Raw genomic sequence first — 25,977 nt, 5'->3', positions numbered from 1 at the left:
TAATTTGTTTTCACGGCTATACTTTTAGGAGGAACGATCTACATTTGTGCAAATATAACATAACACCTAAAAGGAATATTTAAAAAAAACTTATTATTACACTCAGTTAATTACAGAGCTAATGGGCAGGCGTCCATCGTTGCTTCCAATACTGCCACCGGGCTTAACTAAATCTGAAGCAAGTCCGTCTTAAAATGTTGGGCCTTTTAAATAAACATCCGGTATTTCATATCAGTTTTTGATAAGTCTTATGGTCGAATAATGTTTCTGATGTGGCCTCTGCTTCAACGTTACCGCGTTGCGCAACACAGCAGCTCCCAGTGCTTCGATGCATATCCTGCCACTCTCAAATGACTTTGCTGTACTTTTCTTTTCTTTACGTAATTCTCATTTTCGCTCTTTTGGCATACTATGACCTTCTTCCAATTCATTCTTCACTTCTCGGTCCCATATGCTATCTTACTTCACTAGATAAGGATACTAAGTCATAATACCTTTTTTACCTTTTTTTTGTCGGTCGCTTGTCTCATCGGCTTCCGGATGACGATGATAATGTTAGCGTGGTGCAGTGTTATTTATTTGTTATTTCGAATTTCTCATATTTGTTATCACCAAGTTTATTTCATATGTCTCGAATTTTGTAGAGAAACAATATTCTTTAGAAAGGACAATTTCAATAGGGACTTAAGAACATTTCCAGTGGTAAGTGAAGTACTAGCTGAGCAGGGAAAGTACTGACGCATGCTTACACTTGCCTAGGCTTAACATGAAAGCGTAGTTCTTGCTCTGCAAATTAGATACAATGCCCGCGACATAACATGACCACAACGACAAATCCCACTACATCACAGCGTAGGCTTTCATCGTCTTGGGTATTGTCTTATAGAGATGCTTCCAGGCTCTGGAGCTCCAGCCAAAGTCCAAGTGCGTGAAGCCATGCACGGGGACTTTGTAGAAGAGGACAACGTTCGGCAGACGCTTCACGAGGTCAGCGACGTCACGTGGAGTACTCAGTATGTCACCATCGCCCCAGTAAATGGCGACCGGAGCCATCACCTTTTTGAGGTCGTACTGTGGGGGCTTTACCTGTAAAAAAAGAAACTTCATAATTTGGCAGAAATTAAAGGTATGAAGAACGGAATGTAGAACCAATTGGTTGCGGTTTGACGTAATTAGTTGCTACAGCGCAAAGGACGACAAAACAAAGGAAGACAGAATCCAAATAAGCCGCTTTTTTTTCTCTCTCTCGCGTTGAGCGATTTTGCCACTAAGTCTTGGAAACTATCGCCTCAGTCGGCAACAAAGTTTTCTCCATGCACATCGAAGCGAATGCTAGTGACCGAAAATCCATTAAATCACTTATTTTATGCAGAAAATTAACTACTCAGTTAGCATCCTACTTGCCAGGCGGCACAGAAAATTAGTCAGATATCGGTACTGTGCTGACAGTGCACTGTTCCTATGTTGGGTCGAACATTGCCGACACAGTACCAATATTGGGACAATAGATTCTGCCTGGGTTATTTGAGGGGAGGGGGGGGGGGGGGTGCGGTCGCTCTGCGCGCGTGTTTCGCGGTGAGTGCCTACGCTTACGGATTCAAGGGTTGTTGTGCCATCTGCCGCAGGTTTGCAGGTTTTTATTTTTATTCTGTTGGCGTGTCTGCTACGACGCGTCACGTTCAGGAGCTCGCGCCGTTGCCTCTCCAATAGGTGGACACATGACTCGACCGCTGCTTTCGCTCTCTCTTACCGCGCCCTTACTTGCGTCTAGCAGCAGCAAAGGAGATTTTTGCCTATTTCCCCCTCCCTCTGTCATCTTGATTTCACAACTCTCCGCTGTGCGGGCCACCGAAAGTGCGCCCTCCGTGCGCGCGCTTACTTTCGGATGGCTGTCCGCGCGAGACCTTCGACTGCGGACTGGAGCGATGGCTCTTTTCATTATAAATACGAGCCGAGCTCGGAATCGGACTATCAAGAGGTGTTGAGCAGGTTTTTCTTACGTTATCCTCATTTATCTAATTTATAATCAGGCTGATGACGAGGATGATGATGATGATGTAAAATAACAATACCTACAGAACACTGAAATGTGCATGTTCTGGTGACTATGTTACTTGTATAGCAATCATAATAAACAAAAATAGCTATGCTCGTTCCCTGAAACCAAGCCGACACTGGGGGTCGTCATGGCCAGAAACGTCCGACAGTGAAAGGATTAACTCACGGTCGTATAGTAAGAAATTATTTTAGACATGTTTTTTTTTTTTTTTTTGAGAGGATGAAGAAGGAGGAGACTTCAGGTTTGTACGGACGTGCAGACATGAACTAAAGTTTGCAGGTCCCTAGTTTGCAACAAAATTATATTCCTGCTTTGCCTCGCAAGTCAATCGGGAGAGCATGCATCACACGGGCCCCTGTTTTAGTGCTTTCAGTGTGCCTCCTTTGTCCAAGTGCACAGAAATAACTTTTTCCTTTACGTGCAGTCGCCGAGCATTTCGTCAATGACTCTACCGAACAAGGTAAGAATACCAGAGATGCAAAAACAGTACAGCTATTTTTTGCACATGCAAAGGCCAAGTTACGCTTTCGATATCACTATAATCTTGTGCATTTGCGGTGAACCACACAAGTTGCGAAATTTCAACATTGCACACTTTCGGAGGTACGAATCCAAGGCTTCTGTGGTATAGAAAACAAAACTGACAGCGGGGCCTGTATAAATGGAAGCGGAGGACAACTGACGCTCCCGTTCATTGCTTTCTGGCGAATTTTCTCAGCTAACAGTATGTAGTTTGCGCCAGTTCCGTCTTTCTTTATGTGATGACTGCTGTGTGGGGCTTTATGGGGTAATCTGTCATAAACCATGAGCCACCTGCCTTGAAATAAACGCTTCGTAGAATTTCTAGAGCAAGCCTCACAGAGATTTTAAAGCAGCATAGAAGGATGGTAATCTTTTAGCATTTCCTCAGTGTTAGTAAAAGCCGCACAATGCAAAAAACACAGCCTTATCAGCCCACTGATACCTGCAAATATCCCGCGATCCTTGAAAATCCCCGGCAGTCACATCCATCATATCCTGTGCTCTTTTTCATCAGCCTGTCATTCACTATACTATCGATGTCATGGTGTTTGAACTGTAGAAGCTTCTCCCAGAAAATATACTCACCTGGCCGTATATCTGCACATTTTTCTTGCTTCCCCAGTCAAATTTTTGAAAACGCTTAGACCTCACCAACTGAAATGAATAAGAAATTTGGAAAATGTATCGAGAAGTCGAGGGGCGAGTGATAGTCGGAGAAAGAAAAGCAGAGACGAGTGCGTAGTTTGTTCGATGCGTCATGCATAGGAACAAAGAGGAAGTTTTGCCACTCCAAGCTTGTGATGCCACCCACCTGAACAAAATGGTAGACATTCCTAACCGAAGTTCCAGCAGGGACATTGTGCAGGTAAACGGGCAGCCGCGTCTGTCAAAAAGTGTAGGTAATATAAGCGAAACCAAGGGATCCCTATGACACTTGTTGGTTAGTGTTATTTTCAGCGGAAACTGCTGCACTGCTAAAGAAGCCACCTTCCGAGAACATCAGTGCTAATCGCAGCCTCACTGATGCTTGCCTAAACAACGACGGTATGACTGAACATACGTGATAACTTTGCAAAAGTTGCCTTTTCTGGTCCTGGCCTTTTATCCGACCCCATTACTGCCCAAAAACTCTGACTGAGCGTGTTAGTCATCGCCAGAAAACCTTGGCCTTTCTAATCAAGTTACCAAACAATTTCATAATATATACAATCTGCTAAACTCTCTATGATATCATTAGTTAGAGTGGCTGTTTTCTCCATGTTTGTATGCAAATATCGTCTTGACAAACAGTTGGCTTCGTTCAGAACGTTGACTCCGAAATATTTTTGGGGTGCATTCAAGTCTGCTTAGGTGCAGTAATGCGAAAACATTGCGAGTTCTGTCACGATGCCTAGTGGATTCGCCCGGCAATACTCTAGCGGACCTCGCCCGCACTCGCCCGACTATGTTTACCGCATAGCACGAGGTAGTGTTGCAGTTTTACTTGAGGCACGATTCGCAGCGGTAATAGTATGCGCTCTCGTGCCTAAGCCAAGTAAGCCGATCGGCTCCGAGGGGGTTCAGGTTCCCGGCGATGACATGTTCCTTTTTTTTTTTTTTTTTTGCTTTCTGCCAGTTTCTGCGGACACCTTCTGATGATAGGCTTTGTCCACGCCGCGCATGAACCATGGGCAAAGGATTTCGCATTAATATGAAACTTTGTCAAGAATCAAGAGAGAGCGCTTATCCACCTGGACGTAGCCTCTAGCGATCAAACATGTCCTCTAAGCTTATGTATAAAATTAATCGTTTCAATATTTCTTGACGGAAGTGGTTTTTAGCCTACTATATGTAGACTTATGAATGCACGTGTGTATTTTAAACATTAAGGTAATATATATTAGAGTTCGGGAACATTTTGATGGCGGCCTGAATTTTTGCCCGGAATCCTGGAAAGCCGCTGAACTGCATGATTTGTGGTATGCGCACATACGTTTTGTCGGGCAACTATAGAAGGTTATTTGCCGGAACTGTGATGCGTTGTATACGCGAAACATTTATACAACAGGCAAGTATCCTTTGCGCTACCGATCGTCAAGGGTTTTTTAGACAGGTGAAGATTTTCATGGATCGGTTAGATGAATAATAGAATGGGATACCCAGTTAAGTTCGAGAGGAAGGCCTCCATTGATTAAGTAGAAAGAACCGAAACACGACAGGCCTCGAAAATTGCTCCGACATGACACTCTTTTCACTGCGTGGAAAAGCTTGTCTTCTCTCCCCAACATTGATCCTTTGAGCAAATATTCGGCGACACCCTGTAAAAAATAAGAAGGATACGAGCTTAATCGACAGAACTAAACCAAAAATATATAGGGGCCCTTTACGTCACCACAAGGGAGAAACTATGACGATATTAGAAGGCATGTTGCTAGGATAGGTTTCTAATATTCCAGCCCGACGCGCTCGTTATAGCTTTTATAAATCACTATTTTCACTATAGTAAGTTACGTACGAATCCAACAAGCGACTTCTGGTTGTTTTTATACTACGGTATGCCCAGGTGGCGTCGATTCGGGGTCCATTATAACCTGTTCTAAAACGCCTGCACACAACCAGGCGCTGCTGCTAATTACTGCTGCCGAGTTATCGCTGCACTACGCCATGCCACGGGACCAACGCCTCCTACAACGATAACCTGCCAGAGCACCTGCAAACTCGTCCATGTCACGTGTTTACATGGCGTGACTTACGCCGCCGAACAATCTACGCTACACCATGTTACGTCATTTTCTAAGGTGGTCAGTCTCGGCAAATCAGAGAATTTTCTCACATCACTGGGTTTTTGTGATCGCATGAACTCTAAGGCTATCATTGTAAAACTGCAGGGACGAACGCAATAAAAACCTTCCGAGAGCACTGCAGTATCTGCAGTAGGGAAGTTAGAAAGCCTGGGCGTTGCTCCTGCTGCATACGGTACATCGCGCGCCCTTTGTCGAACACAACCGCGTTTCTCCACTGAGGATTCTGCAGTGCTCTCGGAACGTTTGGATTTGTTGACACTCATTACACACTTATTACTATCATGAATTTATTTGCTTAAGGCAGAAGCAAAATATGTTTAGTGCGCGGCAGTCTACAACGAAAACGTCATGCATGCTCCTAAATATTAAGGCATGGGGCGTTTCTAGGAGTAACCGTTGCCCCGAGAAAGTGCCAGAGTCTGTTTTTTTTCTTCTAGGAGTTAACGTGTGCAAGAAATTAAAGGATTTGAGGTGACTGAATCCCTTCATGACAAGGTACGCAGCATTATTACGCCTAAAAGCTCACTCGACAAAAGGACACTCGAATACACAGCGGAAATTACCCAGACTTTTCGAAACGAAATTAAACAAAACCGCTTGCACACTTATTGTGAAGAAAAAGCAAAAAGCAGCAAAAAGAGCGTGGCTTGAACCAATAATTACATCATAGCCCATTCAATACGCATTACTCCTGTTCCGAAATATCAAAACTAATCGCATCATTGATTAGGTTTTGTTTTGTTATGGGGCACCTCAAAACCTGCTCTGAGGTTATGGGAGCAGAACATGGGCTAGCACGCAGCCATCCCTGCAGTGAAATAATCTAGGCGGGGCATGAATTAGACAGCCAGTTGTTTTGTTCACGTGTTCAGCCTTTTTGACATGGTCTGAAATGCGGTAAAGCAGGTTTACAAGCAGATACTCCGGTGTTTGGCACCCAACAGTAGTTGTACTGTCGGTGAGCAAAGTGCTCAGTCTCCAGCAGTAGCCTACTGTACTGGAGCTTTGAAATGTTTCGCGCGTCTCAAATATATATTTATAGGTACATACTGTGCACTCAAATCAAGTGTAATCCTGTGAAAAGACATCGCGCATAAGCGTTGCATTGAGCCGATCTGGAGTTCGACACTGTTACAATCACAGCCATGAATGCTGCTCTTTAGTTTAGTATATCGTATTTACGCATGCTAGAAAGGTTCAATTTCAATGGGACGAAAATCAAGTTTTATATGGCAGTAATTTATAATGGTATGACAATAATGGCGTAATTCATAATGGGAATGGGCACTATTAGGAGTCCTGACTAAATGAATAGATCTTGGGTTATCAGCTTTTTGTTTTTAGCATTCCAAGCGTAACATGGCTTCACGAAATGTTCAAACACGGAAGTTTCCGAAAGCTTACTAGGATGTGAAAGTTTGCGGAACTACATGTCGTGTGAATGTATTGTTGAGCGAGCTGTGCAAAAGCATGATCTGTAATACTTGGCAGCTTTTAGAGCAAATATGTAATTCCGAAAAGGACAATGAAGTTTCAAAAGATCCAGCGCATGAAAGAAGAGGCATTAAAAATAATTGTCAATATAGAAAAGTATAAAAAATGTTGACTTACCAAGACAGGCTTCAAAAACAGCATAAATAGCCTTATAGTCGACTTCATGTGGCCGAAAAGAACTGCAGGTGCCATAGCGTGGAAAAGCTGAATCTTCACGATATCGAAGAGAGTGGAGAGGGAATTCCGAGGCCACTCGTAAGGTTCAATCCAACTCATATCAATTTGTCATGATTTTATGTTAAACACGCAATTTTACCGTCGAACAGATTACAAAACATATTGTATCGACCAATAATTAAAATACTTTTGTTGGAGGAAACCAAGACAGTAGTATTTCAAACGTTGAATTTCAGGAGCCCTAGAATGCTTCATGATATTACCTAAACTTTCACAGCCCTCCTGAGAAGTCATGTGAGACTTAACTTTATGCTGAAACGCGAAATGGTTCTGAAAAATTTCTCGACAAACTACTTCAACTGAGAGAAATGACGGAGGTTGCTGTCAGTATGCTAAACTGGATGTGTTGGTTTGGCCCAGCGACCAACAGAGTAGAATGACAAAATAAGGCAGGATAAAAGCACAACCCGTGGGCTCGGACACTTTGAGATCATGTTTTTTTGTTGTCGTTGTTCTAATTCTCTCTGCCATCATGTACTCTAGTGGTCTGCTTGCTGCTGTAAAAAAGCAACATGTTTTTTTTTAACGATGGTTGACGATGTCGGATAACTGATGAGGTCTCTCGCCTCAGCTGTTACCCGATATTAAGCTGATGGGCGACGACGTGTTTTCGCTGAATACAGGTGATTAAGGCTTCTGTAGATTTTAAAACACTCAGCCGACGAACACGCGGTGTTCTTGTTTTCCCTGCGTTGTATATGTTTATGTAGTTACCCTGTCCAACTTATCTATGAGCTTTGTAAAAGATGAAATTAATGACAAGCTGTCAATGACAGAATTGGTTAGGAGCTCTGGGCTGAAAGGAGAGAATATAGCAGGTGAAAATCTGTTCAGCATCTAATAAGCGAATTTATTGTAAAACAGGTATTGGGCTCTGATATGTTCAGCGCCTATTGCTGAAGAGAACGACGACAAGCATGTTCAACGCGCGTGACAGGCAGGAAAGAAAACGACAACGAAGCTCGCTTCGACGCTCGTACGTGTGCTGACATGTCTCACGACTGATCGCAGAACGTTCTATTGACTGTTGACGACGTATCGCCCAGGTCAAGGTCGTCTACAACAAGTGGTGGAGGTGCCAGCAATCCCCTCAACCTGGAGCTTCGCAGCCGAGCTTTGCCTACCACTTCCGCGATGCCTGAGACAACCAGCCAACCGCCAACCCCATCGCCTGTCATCTGTCCCGGTGCAGCGCGTCAGCGCGACCCAGCCATCTTCAGCGGCACCGATGACACGGATGTAGAAGACTGGTTGGCGTCGTATGAACGCGTAAGTGCGTACAACAAGTGGGACGACACCGTGAAGCTCACAAACGTCATTTTCTATTTGAGCGACGTTGCGAATCTATGGTTTCGCAACCATGAGAGTGACATTTCTACCTGGACGGCTCTCAAGACTAGCCTAACCGAAGTTTTTGGCCTTCCCGCTATACGTAAGCTTCGCGCCGAGCAACGCTTGCGAAGTCGGGCACAACAAACCGGCGAAAACTTCACCAGTTTCATAGAAGATGTCGTAGACCTCTGCAAGCGCGTAAACCCTACCATGAGCGACGCCGAGAAGATCGGACACATTATGGAAGGCATTGACGATGACGCCTTCCAGATGCTCGTCGCCAAAAACCCCCAAACTGTGTCCGACGTTATAAACTTCTGCCAAAGCTTCGATGAGCTGCGCAAGAGGCGGCTTTCCACACGACGTGCTGGCCTTCAGCAGGCCACTCTTGCCAGCTTGGCTCTCTCCGGGGACGATGCCCAGGACCAGCAGTCACTAATTCAGCACATTCAACAATTTGTTCGCGAGGAAGTCGCACGCCAGCTTTCCTTGTCCACCTTCACTTGCCCGCCAGCACCTGCGCCTGCGCCGCCGCTCACTCCCACTCTTCAGCGTGTCATACAAGAGCAGGTCGCTGAGGTTCTGCCTTCACCTCCTCAGCAGCCGTTGATGGCGGCTCCTCTCACGTACGCTGATGTTTTGGTGCGGCCACCACACCCTGTCACCCCTGTGTACAGCCGACCTCCCCTCCTATACGAGCCTCACGGAAATCAGCAACCTCAGCAACCTACAATTCCCCCTTATCGTCCGGTTCTCCGCCGTCGACCACAGCCACGCCCTTCCAACCCCTGGCGCACACAAGACAACCGACCTATCTGCTACGCCTGTGGAGTTGCCGGCCATGTGGCTCGTTTGTGCCGCAATCGTGGCCCTCGTCCCTACGACTATACACGTGAGCCAATGTACAATCTTCCTTCGTCCCCCTCGCCTGTGTTCCCTGAGCCTCCTCCGCAGTCCTCTTCAAGTTACGATCGCCGCTCCCACCGCTCGCCTTCTCCTGGCCGTCGTTCCCGTTCTCCGATGCTCCGCCGCCAATCAGCCGTTAACACGGAAAACTAACGGCCGCAGTTCCGGAGGTAAGAACTGCGTCATCAGGGACCAACTCAAGACCTGTTCACGTACCAGCCAACATTATTACCATATTCATCGAGGGAGTTCCTGTCGAAGCACTTGTAGACACTGGCGCAGCCGTTTCTGTTCTTAATTACGCCCTCTGTCGCAAACTCAAAAAGGTGATGACGCCGCTTCCTGCAATTTTTCTTTGCACAGCCAGCGCTCAAGACATTCGACCATTAGCCGCCTGCACCGCCCGCCTTGTTATCGACGACGTTCAATACACAATAGAATTCCTCGTCCTCGCCCGCTCATCACACGACGTTATCCTTGGTTGGGACTTCCTCTCCAATCATAACGCCATAATAGACTGCGCCCGTGCTCAACTTGAGTTATCACCCCTCAGTGACACTTTTTTGGACACATTCGCTGCTGCAGCTACCGTGCACGTCGCAGAGGACACCGACGTTCCGCCTTTCTCCCCAGTGCTTGTGCCTCTTTATTGTGCTGCTCTTTCCGACGCCACTGTTATCTACACACCTTCGTTACGATGCGCTGACCAAAAATCTGTGTTACTGCCCCATGCTGTGCTGACAATTTTTCGCAACTCAAGTGCTATTTTTGTTTGTAACCCATGCCCTTGCCCTACCACTTTACTTCGTGGCCAGTCACTGGGTAGTGTTGCTTTGCTCGATTCCACGCCCACCTATCCCTTCGGCAATACCATCGCCGGCCTTCACATCAGCGACATAACACCTATTCCTGTCGCCACTCCATCATCCCTCGAAGTTTTCCACCGGTCCATCGACGCTGGCCTGACACCCTTACAACGAGCCCAGCTTGTCGCCATCCTACAACGTTTCGTGGCTTCGTTCGACTCCCAGCAACATTGGTTGGGGCGCACAGCTACCGTTACTCACCGTATTGATACCGGCACCCATTCCCCTTTGCGCCAGTGTCCGTACCGTGTTTCAGCCGCCGAGCGCCGCATTATTGACGAACAGGTGACAGACATGCTCCAGCGCAACGTGATCCAACCGTCGCACAGTCCTTGGGCGTCTCCGGTCGTCCTGGTCAAGAAAAAAGACGGTTCCATCCGATTCTGTATAGATTACCGCCGACTGAACAAGATCACGCGCAAGGACGTTTATCCTCTCCCTCGCATCGACGACGCCCTTGACTGCCTGCAGGGAGCTGAGTTATTTTCTTCAATAGACATGCGTTCCTGCTACTGGCAGGTGCCGATGGCAGAGGCCGATCGCCCAAAAGCCGCTTTCGTCACACCCGATGGGCTCTATGAGTTTAATGTCATGCCATTCTGACTGTGCAATGCCCCTGCCACATTCGAACGCATGATGGACAACCTACTCAGAGGGCTCAAATGGCACACTTGCCTTTGTTACCTTGACGACGTTGTCATCTTTTCCCCAGATTTTCCATCTCACCTCCAGCGCCTTGAGACAGTTCTGCGATGCCTGACCGACGCTGGCCTCCAATTAAATTTAAAGAAGTGCCGTTTCGGAGCACGGCAGCTAACCATACTCGGACATGTCGTCTCCAAGGATGGCGTTCTTCCCGATCCGGCAAAATTACGCTCTGTGGCAGAATTTCCCAAGCCAACTAATGTGAAAGAACTCCGCAGCTTCGTCGGCCTCTGCTCGTACTTCCGCCGCTTCGTTCGCAATTTCGCCGCAATCATCAACCCTCTCACGAAGCTTCTGTCCAGCCACGATATTTCATCCTGGTCTCCGCACTGTGATGATGCCTTCGCGACACTCCGCCACCTTCTGACGACTCCGCCAATCCTGCGTCATTTCGACCCTTCTTTTCCCACGGAAATCCACACTGATGCCAGCGGCGCCGGCCTCGGCGCAGTACTCGTTCAGCGGAAGTCTGGCTTTTGATGAGTACGTTGTCGCTTACGCAAGTCGGACTCTAACAAAAGCTGAAGCAAATTATTCCGACACCGAGAAAGAGTGTCTCGCTATTCTCTGGGCAATAGCAAAATTTCGCCCCTACTTGTATGGCCGTTCTTTTGATGTCGTCACCGATCATCACTCCCTCTGCTGGCTGTCTTCTTTGAAAGATCCTTCTGGTCGACTGGCCCGTTGGGCTCCTAGGCTCCAAGAATACGACATTAACGTCATCTATCGCTCTGGCCGTAAACATGCCGATGCTGATGCTCCCTCACGTTCTCCCTTGCCGTCTGAAGCCACTCCTGCTATATCCGTACTACATCCCACCGACATGCCCACCGATATGACTTCCGAGCAACGCAAAGACGCATGGATCGCCTCACTCCTGGATTTTTTATCTGGCCGCGCTTCACGACCTCCTTGCCGCACTCTCCGTCGCCAGTCTCACCATTTCGCCATCAGAGACGAGCTCCTCTACTGTAGGAATTACCTTCCGGATGGTAGAAAGTGGCTGCTTGTAATTCCGACCCATCTACTCTCCGTGATTTGCTCCCATTACCACGACGATCCCCAGTGTGCCCACGCCGGCTTATTGAAGACCTTCACTCGCCTGCGACAGCGGTACTACTGGCGTGGGATGTACCGTTATGTTCGTCGGTTCGTCCAGTCCTGCCAAGAGTGTCAGCACCGAAAACACCCACTTCGCCAACCCGCCGCTCCTCTGCAGCCGTTGACCTGCCCAGCTCAGCCCTTTGAGCGTGTTGGAATAGACCTATACGGCCCGCTTCCTAGCAAATCAACAGGCAATCGCTGGATCATCGTTGCAATCGATCATCTCACACGCTACGCCGAAACGGCGCCTTTGACATCTGCTACAGCCCAAGACATTGCCTCCTTCATCCTCCATCACATAATTCTTCGCCACGGGGCTCCCAAAGAATTGCTGAGTGACAGAGGTCCCGCTTTCCTTTCTGAAGTTGTCGAAGCTGTTCTTAGAGAATGCAAAATCGTTCACCGCGCCACCTCCGCGAACTATCCGCAAACAAATGGAATGTTTGAGCGTTTTAACCGCACCATGGGCGACATGCTAGCAATGTATGTCGCTTCCGACCACTCCAACTGGGACCGCGTTCTTCCATTCGTCACATTCGCTTATAACTCTGCCACACAAGCAACCACCGGTTTCTCACCATACTTCCTCCTGTACGGTCGTGAGCCCTCTTGTACCATGGACACCATTCTCCCTTAGAGACCGGATTCTTCCGAATTCACGACTGTTTCACAAGCTGCAACTTATGCCGAAGAATGCCGCCAGCTTGCCCGGTCCTTCACTTCTCACGCCTAGCAACAGCAGAAAACCACCCGAGATCAATCTGCACTTTCTTCCTACTTACCGTACAGACTCTTTGGTCTGGCTATGGGTGCCTTCCTCCAGTCCCGGCCTTTCATCCAAACTTCTGAGCAAGTATCAGGGCCCCTACCGTATTGTCAAGCAAACATCCCCCGTCAACTACCTCATCGAACCCCTTACGCCATCCACTGACCACCATCGCCGAAATCGTGAAATAGTACGCAGTAACCGCCTGAAACCTTACTACGATCCGGCCATCGTCACATCGCCATGAGCCGCCAGGATGGCGTCTTTTCGCCCGGGGGAAGTTGTAAAACAGGTATTGGGCTTTGATATGTTCAGCGCCTATTGCTGAAGAGAACGACGACAAGCATGTTCAACGCGCGTGACAGGCAGGAAAGAAAACGGCAACGAAGCTCGCTTCGACGCTCGTACGTGTGCTGACACGTCTCACGACTGATCGCAGAACGTTCTATTGACTGTTGACGACGTATCGCCCAGGTCAAGGTCGTCTACAACATTATATTGTTTGCGATGCAAATAGAACGCTTGATCAGTTCGCTTTCCCTCACCAGCTTCAAGCGTAAGAATTCGAAGATAACTACAAGCTAATGTACATGGTGGGAGGCAAATTACTAGAAACCTAAGAAAATATTTAACTGATTTGAGTACTTAGAAATCAGCTCTTGTTTCTCCACAAGAACAAGGAGGAGTGATCTAGAAAATGAGAAAGTAGACAAAACGTTTCTTATTATCATACCTTTTCATTGTATTGCGGTTTTTCAGCCAGCAATCCAAACATGATGGTCGTTCCTTGAGACCAGCCAACATATTGCAGCCTGCGTTGTCCCGTTTTGGACAAGACATAGTCGATTTGCGCCGGTAAGTCGTAAGTTATCATTTCATCGAGACTGCGAAAGAGTGCGTAAGAGCGAGTGATATTGGATAGCGGTTTGAAGTGATAAGGTGTCATGTGACGTTATCAAAAACACAGCATTTAATGACTTTATAAGATGAGTTTTGCTGTCAGTGTATAGCTATTTTGTCGATATTATTTAGCAAGCCAGTAAAGTAAGAAATTTTTTAGCGCTTTTCTTTTAAACTATTTTTTTGTTAGAGTAGGTTGCAGGCCCTATTTTAGGCGCCATTTTCTGCAGCCTGCTCAATATTTCGAAATATATGGTAAATCATCGTCATTCATGAATTGTTGTGGCGTGCTTGATCCCAGAGGTTCAAATCACTATTGCAGAAACTTTGTTCCATCTCGGGCAATCGATTTCAGAAACAACTTATATGAACTTTGCCTGTACTTTGCCATCAGTGCGCCGAAGTAATAGTAAAGAACGCAGAAACCGAGCGACGTATTTGTCCCCAACTTACCTGAAGTTCCAGAATTTTCTGAGGTGCCGCTTTATTTGGAGGTGCTTTGAGTATTTGGTGCCTCTGACGTTCCCCAACCAGACGTCGAAGCCGTGATCGGCTAATATGAAACCTTTGGAGAAATTAGAATCATATTTTCTTTAGCAAACGAATTTAGGTAACAGCTGGCTGTCATGATCGCTTAATATGCGTGCTTCGGCTAATGATATCTCGACCAAAACAAAATAAATCTTATGAGCATGCTCCGTAGATCGCCTCCAAATGACTTGTGAGCCTATAGTATACTTCAAGCTAATATGGTTCCTTGTTTCTATTTCCCTATAGGCAAGCAAACTTACCAGCTACTCTCGAAATAGTGTGTTTAATTAGTTCAATGTTCTTCGTATTGAGACTATACATCAGTATTTCCCACAAAGCACGGCATAATAAAGGAAATGCCCTCACGATTCGATCTTGAATCAGCGGGGCGAAAAACAAAGCCTCGACAATACCAAATACCTGCAACTAAAAAAACTTAAAGAAAGAATTGTAACAATTGAGGCAAATATCACTAGTTCATGCAAACGATGTAGAAACGAAACATCAAGGAAACTGAAAAAAAAAAGGCTTGAGGTTTTCCAACATTGGCGACATTTTGAACAAAACGTGACCTAGCGAAAAAATAAATACGTCAGCCTTTTCTGCAAAGTAAGCCACCCAAGTTCATGTCACGATTACAGAATAGCTAAATTTAAAGATATAATTCAATGGTATAACGCAAAAATGAAATAGAGGCCAGAAAAAGTAAGGAAAAAGCAGGATGCTTAAGCTTCGCTTTTAAAGTAAGCACGTTAGCTCCTCTAACACAACCTTTTTATTCCGCGCATATCCGGCATTGAGAGACGGCCGCAGAATTTCACAACCTGTTAAACCTACCTGGTGTATTGATTTGGCTATGGGAAAAGAAGGTGCAGAATCTGTCTCAACACACGGTGGACACCTCCACTTGCATTGAACGTCATTCAGGTGAAGGTACATGTGTGGTCGGTTCGAATCCCTATTGCAAACTAAACTCCAACTTGACTGTGTAGTGTTTGTATCACGATAAGCAAACGGCCAAGTCACGGCCACGTGCCGGTATTTGGGCACCGCCCCCTTGCCTGTCTGTATCTCGATATAAGCACATGCGTGTTGGTTTGCACGGGGAGTCGCCGACCAGCGGGACGCGCGGTCTGACGGCCGGATGACAATAAACCCGAGTTCTTGTTGCACCTCGGCTACAGTGTTGTTTCCCCTCGCAAGACACGACAAATTTTTTGGCGACGAGGATGGGATTCTGAAGCAGAGCGATGACCGATCCCACGGGGACCGTGAAGACGGATATTCAGCCAAGCGTACAAGAAGGACAACGACGGAGCGACTCGGAAACAGCCAGGATGGTCACGATTGGGCAAGTGGAATCTTTCGATGAATCTCAGTCGGATTGGGAAACTTACGAAGAAAGGATTAATGCATTCCTTAGAGTGAATAAGATTCCAGACGAGAACAAAGTAGATGCCTTCCTGAGTATCGTGGGTCCGAAGACGTACAAGTTATTGAAGAGTTTGACTGCCCCGAACGCTCCTGCTAGTCAGTCTTTGTCAGAACCGCAGAAAGCATTACGAGAGCATCTGTCCCCCAAGCCATCGGTTATTGCGGAAAGAGCAAGGTTTCACCGAAGAACGCAACAACAAACGGAGAGCATCGCGCAGTTCGTGGCAGGCCTCAAGCAATCTGCAGACACATGCAACTTTGGAGCTAACTTAGAAGAAACTCTGAGAGACAGATTTGTATGTGGTATTGCTAGCGCTAGCATCCAGAAGAGGCTTTTTGTTGAGGATGCATCTCTGACTTTCAAAAAGGCGGTTGAGATAGCCTTATCAGTTGAGGCTGCTTCCAAGAACGTCACAAAATGCCGATCTAGCAGTGCAACCCAGGAAGACCTTCAGAAGTTTTCTGCAGAAGAGTCCCTTGCACGGAACGGTTCACCATGCAGTCGATGTGGCTTGCGTCATCGCAACCGGGCTTGCCGGTTCCGAACAGCGACTTGCTTTAAATGCTACCAAGTAGGACATATTCAAAAAGTCTGCCGCTCCCAGCTTGAATCTGATTCGCACCCTCCGAAAGCGAGCGGGCAAGACGCACGAAAAGGAAACTTCCGGAGGCAAAGCTTCGGCGTGTTCGAGACCGAGGAAGACGTCGAGCCACTGTTGCAAACAACGCTCGAGAAACCACGTCAAGAGCCGATACACTTTACGCTGTGTATTCAGGGAATGCCGCTTGACATGGAGCTGGACACTGGAGCAGCAGTGTCAGTGATGCCGTACAGTTTATTTCGCTCACGCTTCTCACAGATGAAGTTACGCCCGGCATCGGTGTTGCTTCGTACGTACACAGGGGAGTGCGTGCGCCCGAAAGGAGTGGCAACAGTAAACGTGAAGCATCAGCACCAATCTCTCCAGCTACCTCTGCACATTCTCTGCCAGGAGGGTCCTGCTCTCATAGGACGAGACTGGTTATATCAGCTCAGGCTCAATTGGAGTAGCGTTAATCACTTGGGTGCGCAAGACCACCGGGACTTGAAACAAGTCTTAAACTGACATCCGCAGTTGTTCAACGATGAACTCGGCGAAATTCAAGGTGCGCAAGCTCAACTTTCCCTGAAGCCAGAACAGCATCCAAAGTTTTGTAAAGCTAGAAGCATTCCGTTCGCACTGAAAGCAGCGATGGAGAAAGAACTGGAAAAACTAGTTAGTCTGGGCGTGATCGAGCCCATTTCAAACAGTGCTTTCGCCTCACCAATTGTACCTGTGGTAAAAAAAGATGGCAGCGTACGCATCTGCGGAGATTATAAGGCCTCTTTGAACCCTTGCTTAAACATTGACAGCTACCCCTTGCCCAAGATCGAAGAAATCTTGGCCACACTTTCCGGAGGGCAGGTGTTCTCGAAGATTGACCTGAGTAGAGCGTATCAGCAAGTGGTAATGGACAAGGTTTCGCGCGAGTACCTCACCCTCAACACGCACAAAGGACTGTATGCAGTAAATCGCTTAGCCTTCGGGGTGGCGTGAGCACCTGCGATTTTTCAAAAGATAATGGACAACATGTTAAAAGGATTGAAAGGTGTGATATGCTACCTAGATGATATTCTCGTCACGGGCCGGAACGAAAAGGAGCACCTAGTGAACCTGGATGCGTTACTGAACGGGTTGCACGAAAGAGGAGTGCGGATTAAGGCAGAGAAGTGTGAAATTTTGAAACCGGAATTGCAGTTTCTGGGTCACGTGGTCAGTAAACAAGGAATTGCAGCATCACCAGATAAGGTAAAGGCCGTATTAGAAGTCCCCGTCCCAGCCGATAAGAAACAGCTGAGAACGTTTACGGGCATGGTGACATACTACGGAAAATTTTTGCCAGAGTTATCAACAGTCATCTTCCCACTGAATCAGCTTATGTGCAAGAATGTGCCGTGGGTCTGGAGTGAACAGCGCGACATAGCATTCAAAAAGATAAAAAGGCTGCTAATAAAAGCGCCGGTGCTGGCACATTACAATCCGGAAGCTCAGCTTCAGGTAGTGTGCGATGCCTCATCTTATGGGCTGGGTGCAGTCTTATCGAAAGTGGCACAAGATGGTTCCAGGCGGCCGATCGTGTTTGCATCACGCACATTATCGCCGAGTGAACGGAACTACAGCCAGTTAGAGCGAGAAGCGCTCGCCTTAGTCTTCGGAATTAAGAAGTTCCATTACTATATTTACGGTAGAGAGTTCAGCTTGGTAACTGATCACAAGCCTTTACAGACGATACTCGGTCCCAAAACAGGAATACCAAGCATTGCCGCGGCTCGTTTGCAGAGGTGGGCAATTACGCTGTCGGCCTAACGTTACGATATAGTATATCGTTCAGGGAAAAGCAACGTAGAGGCAGACTGTCTGTCGCGTCTACCGCTGCCCGGGAGTGGCGAGAAGCAAGAGGACGACGAAGTAACCGCCTGCTACGCACTTCGGTGGGAGACTTTCCCGATAACAAGCTCGGACATTGTGAGGGAAACATCACGTGACCATACCTTACGGCAGGTTCTTCACGCGGTAACGGGTCAATGGCCCGAGCGAGTGGCTGATGAGATGAAACCATTCGTTTCAAAAAGACTGGAGTTGTCGGTTAACCAAGGATGTTTATTTTGGGGAATGCGCATTGTGGTTCCCCCTTATTTACAGAAGACAATCCTGGACGAGCTGCACGAGGGGCATCCTGGAGTAGTGCGAATGAAGGAAGTTGCCCGGAGCTACGTCTGGTGACCGAAGCGGTGGCCTTGTGGTAGAGCATCCGCCTCGCATTCGGGAGGTACCGGGTTCGATCCCTGGTGCCGCCGGGTACCCACCGGTTATAAAATGGGTACAAGCTGTCCCCCGGCCTGGTGCTCGGCTCTTCTGGGGTGAAATGCTTGGGAAAAGGGGTCACGGCCCAAATAGTTGCGCCGATGTGGCAGTGATTCGTTCCGCCATCGGACAACAATAAGTCCGCCTTGCGCGGCAGCAGCCCATTATGTGGCCTTTTTTTTTTTTTTTTTTCTTTTAGGACTGCTGCAGCTGAGGCTCTAAGGGAGCACTTCAGGTGAGGGGTCAAAGGAAGTACCTTTGAAAGACAAACAGAACCACCTTTGCAGGCTGCGAGGTTCGAAACTGGGTTTGGGCCCACTGCGGAGGAGGGGCGCGCAGCGGGGTTTACGGAGCTTCTCCCAAACGCACACCCCTGGAAAAGCCGAGCGCCAGGCCGGGGGACGCTTGTACCCATTTTTACCGGTGGGTGTCCGGCGGTGGGTTTCGAACTAACCACCTCCCGCAGCCGAGACGGGCGCTTTTCTGGTCCTACGTCTGGTCCTTTTATTCTTCTTAAACCAGCGTGGACCACCTTTCGACATGGACTTCGTCTTTTTTTTTTTAATACCTTCTATCGCTTTTAAAAAGTTTTTTTTTTTTTATCTCGAGCTGCTGCTCGTTTTTATTTATTTTTAATTGGTTTAAGCCTGGCAAAGCTTTTGCTGGTCCAGGCTCCCCCTCAATTTTTTTATGTTTTTTTTCTCAGTTCGAGGGGGCGAATAAAATGGTAAAATGGAGAACACCGTGAAAACGTGTGCGGCCTGCCAGCAGCAACGAGCGCTGCCTACCCAAGCTCCCCTTCATCCGTGGGCTTGGCCTACGAGGCCATGGGCCCCACTCCACTTGGATTTTGCTGGCCCGTTTCTTCAGCGCAACTTTTTGGTGGCGGTAGACGCTCATTCAAAGTGGCCGGAGGTTTTCCTGATGCCGTCGATCTCGGCAGAAGCTACCATCGGTAAGCTGCGTGACCTCTTCAGCCGTTTTGGATTGCCCGAGGTCATCGTGTCAGACAACGGGCCGCAGTTTTGCAGCGAAGAATTTCAGTTATTTCTGAAGATGAACGGAATAAAACATGTACGGTCCGCGCCATATCACCCGTCAAGTAACGGTTTGGCTGAAAGATTTGTACGAACAGTTAAAGAAGCCCTGCGAAAGGACAACAGAGCCCGGCCCATTGAAGAGCGACTAGCCAGTTTCCTTCTAGCGTACCGGAATACACCTCACGCAACCACCCAGCAATCTCCGGCTTCGCTTTTGATCGGGCGACCTCTCAGAACTCGACTTGATTTACTTAAGCCTAGTACTCGTTCAGTGGTCGAGCAAAAGCAATTTCGATAAACTGGCAGTCGAAGAGAACTTCCGAGAAGTTTTTTCGTTGGGGACAAAGTGTTTGTAAGTAACTCTAGAGTAGGTCCAAGATGGTTAGAGGCAACGGTGACGTCATGCTCGGGGCCAGTGTCTTATGAGCTACAGGTGACAACACCACGTGGGGTCATGGAGTGGAAGAGGCATCAAGACCACATACGCACAAGGCAGGCAGACCCGGAGGCAACGTCTGCAGACCACGGTTGTGGCGCCCATGGTGAGGACTCCTGGCAGCCGTGGCAACCACCTGGGTCATCGACGGGCACTGATGAACAAAGTGCTATGCAGCCGCCGAAACAAGCAGCGGGCACAGTTGAGGAAGATCCAGGGGCGTATGCCGCAGAAGGCGGGGTATCGACGGAAGCCCTCGGTTCCGAAGAAATCGATCACGACTCGGGGACTTCTCCTGGCGACAGGGGCTACGAAGCCTCAACACGACATCGGTATCCGACAAGGGAAAGACGTCCGCCGGATCGGTACACATCAGTGCCGTGATTGTGTCAACCAACTTTTGGAACTAGAGTTTGAACCGTTCACTTGTTTCTCTTATTTCTGTATAAAAACTAACCGTTTGTTATAAATGTCAACCATGTGTAATGAGAGCATGCATCGTCTAGGGAAGGGGGAATGTAGTGCTTGTATCACGATAAGCAAACGGCCAAATCACGGCCACGTGCCGGTATTTGGGCACCGCCCCCTTCCCTGTCTGTATCTCGATATAAGCACATGCGTGTTGGTTTGCACGGGGAGTCGTCGACCAGCGGGACGCGCGGTCTGACGGCCGGATGACAATAAACCCGAGTTCTTGTTGCACCTCGGCTACAGTGTTGTTTCCCCTCGCAAGACACGACAGACTGTTAGATTGGTCGGGTTTATTGGTTTATTGGGCGTTACGTCCCAAATCGACTCAGGCTATGAGAGAAGCCGTAGTGGAGGGCTCCGGAAAATTTGGCTAACTGGGGTTCTTGGACGAACTCGGAACGCGCTGCACACGTACGGAGGTCTTACTTTTCTCCTCCTTCAAAAAACGGCCGCCATAGATTTTACTAATAGATAGGCTCTATATTCGAGGCGACATGGTGATCTCTCAGTTCTGCACAAAGTTTTGCTCCGCAAATTTGATGCAAAATCATGTGGATGTTTTTACAACCTGTTTTTCTCAAATTTAGGACGCCTTTACGATCGAACGAGTTCTAATCGCTTCGCGTTATAAAATATGACATATGTTCAGATGGTTTGATTTGGTTTGGTTTATGGGCTTTTACGTCCCAAATTGACTCAGGATATGAGACACAGCAGTTGAGGGCTCCAAAAATATCGACCACATGTAGCTCTTTAACGGGCAGTGACATCGCACAGCACACGGGCATCTTGCTTATCGCCTCCGCTTTTCTGCTCGATCGTCGTGCTTGCTGCTCTCTTGAGGTTGCCGCTGGAGGATCCTCTACCACACAATATGTGTTCGGAATACGTATTGATATTACAGTAATAATAATACTCGAGTGTAACCTGGGAGTGCTGAGGCGGCAACAACGCAATGACTGTTGAAGACAGGTTTCGAATCACTGAAGCATGCATGAAATAAACACAGCGGAAACCCCGAATACACTCGAACTAAATCTTGTTAGCATGCCTTGCAAACTATAAAACGTTCGTCGCATTGCACCGACAAAGTCCGGGTATCGTCGGTCTGGTGTGCAAAAACAATTTAACACTTAAAAAAGAACGCCAACGCGATTAGTAACATTTGCTGCAAAATTGCAGCCACACAAAGAGGGATGCATGATTTCTCATCCTTACACGTAAGGAGTTCAAAGTGTCTCTACCAACTTTTTTTTTCTAGCAAAATTTCTCAGTGATTCCTGACCCCAAATCTCGTTTGTGTTGGTACCCGCATTACGCAGAGAGGCGTGAATAGATACACATTTTAATTGGCAGTGCTGAGCCTCGTTTCAGAGGTTTTTGTAGTGAGAATGTGGAGACTCGCCAGCACATGCTCGCGGGCCTAAACAGGCTAGATATTTTCCATTCAACTTCGCCATTAAATTTCCTCTTACTGCAGGGACCTAGGCACGTGGGAGAGGAAGTCATGCTCTGACCGTAATTCTCCAAATTCTATGCGGTGTTAATAAAGCTCCAAATCGGAAAAATGGACGGGCACATGGAGGCTGTGAGCGAGGACGTCGTCGCGAAAAGTAGGACATATGGAAAGTATGTGGGCAAATACAGGATAATGCACCGGCTTGAATGCATTAAATAGTGGTGATGGTTCGCCATCTACATAGAACACTGTGGCAGGCAGGGTAATATCAGATTAATTACGTGCCCGTCGCGTATCGTTTTCCTTCATAGCATGCAAATGCCTGCTATAGTTAAAAGACTCTGCTGCTGCACAAGGGTTTTATAAATTTCTCGGTGCAATGCCGAACCATTCTTACTTTTAGATTTCGTATCAGTTACCACCGGAGCACGTTGTAGGGGTAGAGTAATCTAGGGCTCATTGTTCTCAGGATAACACTTTAATGAAAACGCAGTATTTAGCGTCGATGATATCCTTGGCCACGGTTATCAATGCCAACTGGTCTTTCAGCTGGTTAGAGGCTAACCAATCCAGCCTTGTTGGGTGGAGAAGAATGTTGAAAGTAAGGTCTGGCAGTGGTTACGGCACTCGACTACTATTCCCAAGGATGCGGGATCAAATCCCGGCTTCGGCGGCCGCTTTTCGATGGCGGCGAAAAGTTAGGCGCCCGTGTGCTGCGCGATGTCAGTGCACGTTAAAGAACCCCAGGTGGTAGAAATTTCCGGAGTCCTCCACTACGGCGTCTTTCACAGCCTGAGTGGCTTTGTGACGTTAAACCCCACAAACCAAACCAAACCAAAGTAAGGGACTGAACTGCAACAGGGAAGGAAAACATGCAGTATTATAGTTGGCATAAGGTGCAGGACAATTCGGGCCTGCGGGAGAATGTCTGATGCGGTAGGGAAACAGTCGGGCAGGAGTAAGGAGTGTATTCAAAGGTATGCGTCGAAGAATGCATATTTGTATGGTAGCGAGAGATTTATCTGGAAGAGATATGGTACGAACAGTTTCTCTAATGTTGTCATAGCGAAGATTGATCTCTTTTTTTGTTGTTGTAGTGAAGAGTAGCGTCCCACACGGGTGGATAAGACCTGGGAGTCGCAGGCGTCCAGTACGTGCTGAATTTCGCTGGTTACTGCACTACCTGATTGCTTGGCGTTTCTGCAGCCAAATGAATTGACGCTGCGTTTTCGTTTTAGGGATGTCATATAATGCTTACGATGCTGGAAGTTGTATTGCACCCTCAACCAAAAGTATCGCGACAAACAACTTCCTCCGGCCAAATGAGAACCAAGGCAGGCTACATTTTGAGGATACAATGTAGCGCTTGTATCAACTATTCACTGTATATAAGCATGAAAAAAAAAAACAGTAAAGTGCGTTACATTGCAGTGCAATGACTAAAGCAACAGCGAAGAACGAAAGGTAACGCCAAGACTTGTGCTAACGTACCGAGGCTCTCATGTGGCAAGTTCACCACGTAGTCCGCGCTGCAGCCTTGCAGTCCACTCATCAGAAGCACAACAGGCTTTCGTTTCCCGCTATCCCCTGGTCTTTCAGCTCGTCCGGCTGGTATTCTTTGCATCGCGATGACGTATGAGTCCTCTGTTCTGACGTAGTGTTCTTCCACAGCGTAGCCATTGCTGGCTATTAAGTCAACCTGAAATTGCGCGCGGTTGGTACAACCATGTTTGTAATCTGTTAAACGATATAGTGCCGCTCTCTCCCGAAGCAATTTGCTCGAAGTGCCGCCTTTTTAAAGTTAATAGGACAGTCGTCTAGATGGATTTTAGTTTAGGCCTTGAATCTACCACTTCTCTCCGGCATAATGCTCATACCTTATTTGGTTGTTTGTGCAGAGAAGCCGTAAATTTACGATGAATATCATTTCTCGTGGAAGGGAGCAAGGCACATATCCCCTGAAATGTCTCAAAAATTTTTAAAGAAGGTTGTTGGCAGGTAACCCGCATGAGAAGTATTGCTAACGGTAGGATGAACTACTCGAAGTACATAGCGCTTCGTGCGACTAATGTCACCGTTACGCTGTCTGAGATCGAACAGCCTTTTTTGTGCTGTGATATGTCGTAATATGAATAGAAGAACCATAAGATCTATCGGGTCAAATAACAGAGGCAAAGAGAGACATGGTATCAGGGGTCTGAACCATAAACCAGCGTAATCATTGTTAACCAAAATTTTAAATGAAATGGATGGCTTAAAACTCGGAAGGAAGTTTTTTTAGTTCTTTAAATTCGACGGACTGTTTTCACCGTTTATTTCAAAACGAATGTTTCGTTTTCTTGAAGTACAATATTTTGGACGGGTGGGTTACTGGCTTTTTTGGTGATCTCATTAGGCAGTCCTGTGCGGTCAAAACTCGCATCCATCTCAGCGTTTTTGTGAGAAGGAAAAGTTAAATTACTACAATTTCATGTGCAAAGGTTGGGTACTTGGAGTTGTACTTGTGGAAGAAATTGCTCTCGTTATCATAGAAGATAGGCAAATTGATTGGAACAGCGAGTAGAGAAAAACACAAGTTAAAATATACTTCCTGTAACTAGGTTGGCATGCCGTCATCGTGTTGTCGCGCTGGTTTGAGATGATGAGGAATCACGTACTGCGTATTGAGGGTAGCGATTAAGCTGCCTTACATTCGATGCTGTATAGTGGAACGTGGTAGTTTTTCGCGATGCGTGTGCACGGTTTCTTGTTTGTGCTTACGTGCAGTACAAAAAGGTCTAACTGTTTAATTGCTCTAAGCGGGTGATGATAGTGAAGAAACGGGGCTTGGTGCTTTCCCCGCTCTTTAGCTAGACGAGTAAGCTAGCGAAAAATACTTCAAATCTCACAACTATGCTGCTTAGCCAACACGAAGACCATCGCATCGCATCAGCCTTATATCTATTTCGATATTTTCAATTTTAACAGGGTGTAACCAGTACTCAACAACCAACTAGCTACCTTTCATGGCAAAGAAACTAACTTTTTATATGAAAACGATTTTGCAGAAAGAAATTCGGCTCATATATATATATATATATATATATATATATGCATCTTGCGTTTATATATCAACATATAAATTTCAGATAGTTTAGTTAGTTATTGATAGTGCAAAATTTTGGCCTCGGATTTAAAACAGAGTTGGAAAAATGCAACGCTGTTTTGGTAACCAGTACAAAATAAGCAATGAAGTGCAATCACAAATAGAGGCTCTGTTATGAGCTTCGGTATTCCAATCATTTGAACTTCATGGTAAATACTCACAAATGAAATATACCAATAAACTAGTAATGTGGCAAAAGCTACAACGCAAACTGTGCTATATGTTGAGTGAACAACATCAGCGATGCTTGTAACTAGATGGTACATGCATTGAAGTCATTTCCTCAAGAAGTACACCATAAAGTCTGATAAAATTAAAAAATACAGCACGTACCGTTCCTTTTCTATAGTCTTCATCGTTTCTAAGCAATGAATATACCATCGGTTCAAAGCAGGCTAAGCACAACCAGAGATGGAGTATAGGTGCCCTTCCTTTCATATTTCCTTCAGTCTGAATATTCGTAATCAAGCGTCTCCTTGTTTTATGCGAATGCTTATAACGTGCTCATTGAAGCTAAAAATCAGTAGCAAGTGCTTTTGACTAAGCACAATAAGAGTCAAAGCTAACGCACTTACGTAGAGGAAGCCGACACCCGGACGTCGACTCCTTGTTTTCAGCCTTTGGAGAAAATTCTGCTGAATATGAATATAGGCACTCCTGGAAAACAAGAGAGGTTGGACTCCACTTGACAATGGATGAAGAAAGAATGACATCAGACTGCATTGTGTATTGGTGTAAGTAGCGAAGTTCAGATAACAATTGCCGTGGTTATGAATGGGGGGGGGGGGGGGGGGGGGACATGGAACAAGTGTTTCGCATTCGTACAATGTGCTCGCTCATGTCGAGTCGCTTTGTTCGCTTTCTCTAAATGATATTTCACCTGCAAGGATGATATATTTCAG

At 46.9% G+C, this 25,977-nt stretch overlaps 1 protein-coding gene across 3 annotated transcripts; it reads right to left on the bottom strand.

Moving 5' to 3' along the window:
* Window positions 1-615: 615 nt before the first annotated feature.
* On the bottom strand, window positions 616-25,766 carry LOC146208494 (lipase 3-like). 3 transcript variants are annotated; one of them, XM_084594176.1, is made up of 9 exons: window positions 25,409-25,617; window positions 23,422-23,629; window positions 14,128-14,239; window positions 13,508-13,658; window positions 6,976-7,068; window positions 4,720-4,878; window positions 3,393-3,464; window positions 3,167-3,235; window positions 616-1,086 (listed from the first exon to the last, which is right to left on the bottom strand). In XM_084594176.1, the coding sequence occupies exons 1-9, from the start codon at window positions 25,511-25,513 to the stop codon at window positions 841-843; spliced, it is 1,215 nt and encodes a 404-aa protein (XP_084450302.1). In that variant the 5' UTR covers window positions 25,514-25,617; the 3' UTR covers window positions 616-840. The 3 variants fall into 3 exon arrangements, with proteins under 3 accessions (XP_084450302.1, XP_084450296.1, XP_084450289.1); XM_084594170.1 differs by lacking the exons at window positions 3,393-3,464; window positions 25,409-25,617 and adding an exon at window positions 25,651-25,766; XM_084594163.1 differs by lacking the exon at window positions 3,393-3,464.
* Window positions 25,767-25,977: the final 211 nt, after the last annotated feature.

This window comes from Amblyomma maculatum, chromosome 1, assembly GCF_055883805.1.
Source record: "Amblyomma maculatum isolate TAMU_Amacu chromosome 1, ASM5588380v1, whole genome shotgun sequence".
Lineage (NCBI taxonomy): Eukaryota > Metazoa > Arthropoda > Arachnida > Ixodida > Ixodidae > Amblyomma > Amblyomma maculatum.
Note: the sequence above shows the minus strand (reverse complement) of the source record. Positions and strands in the feature narration are given on the sequence as shown.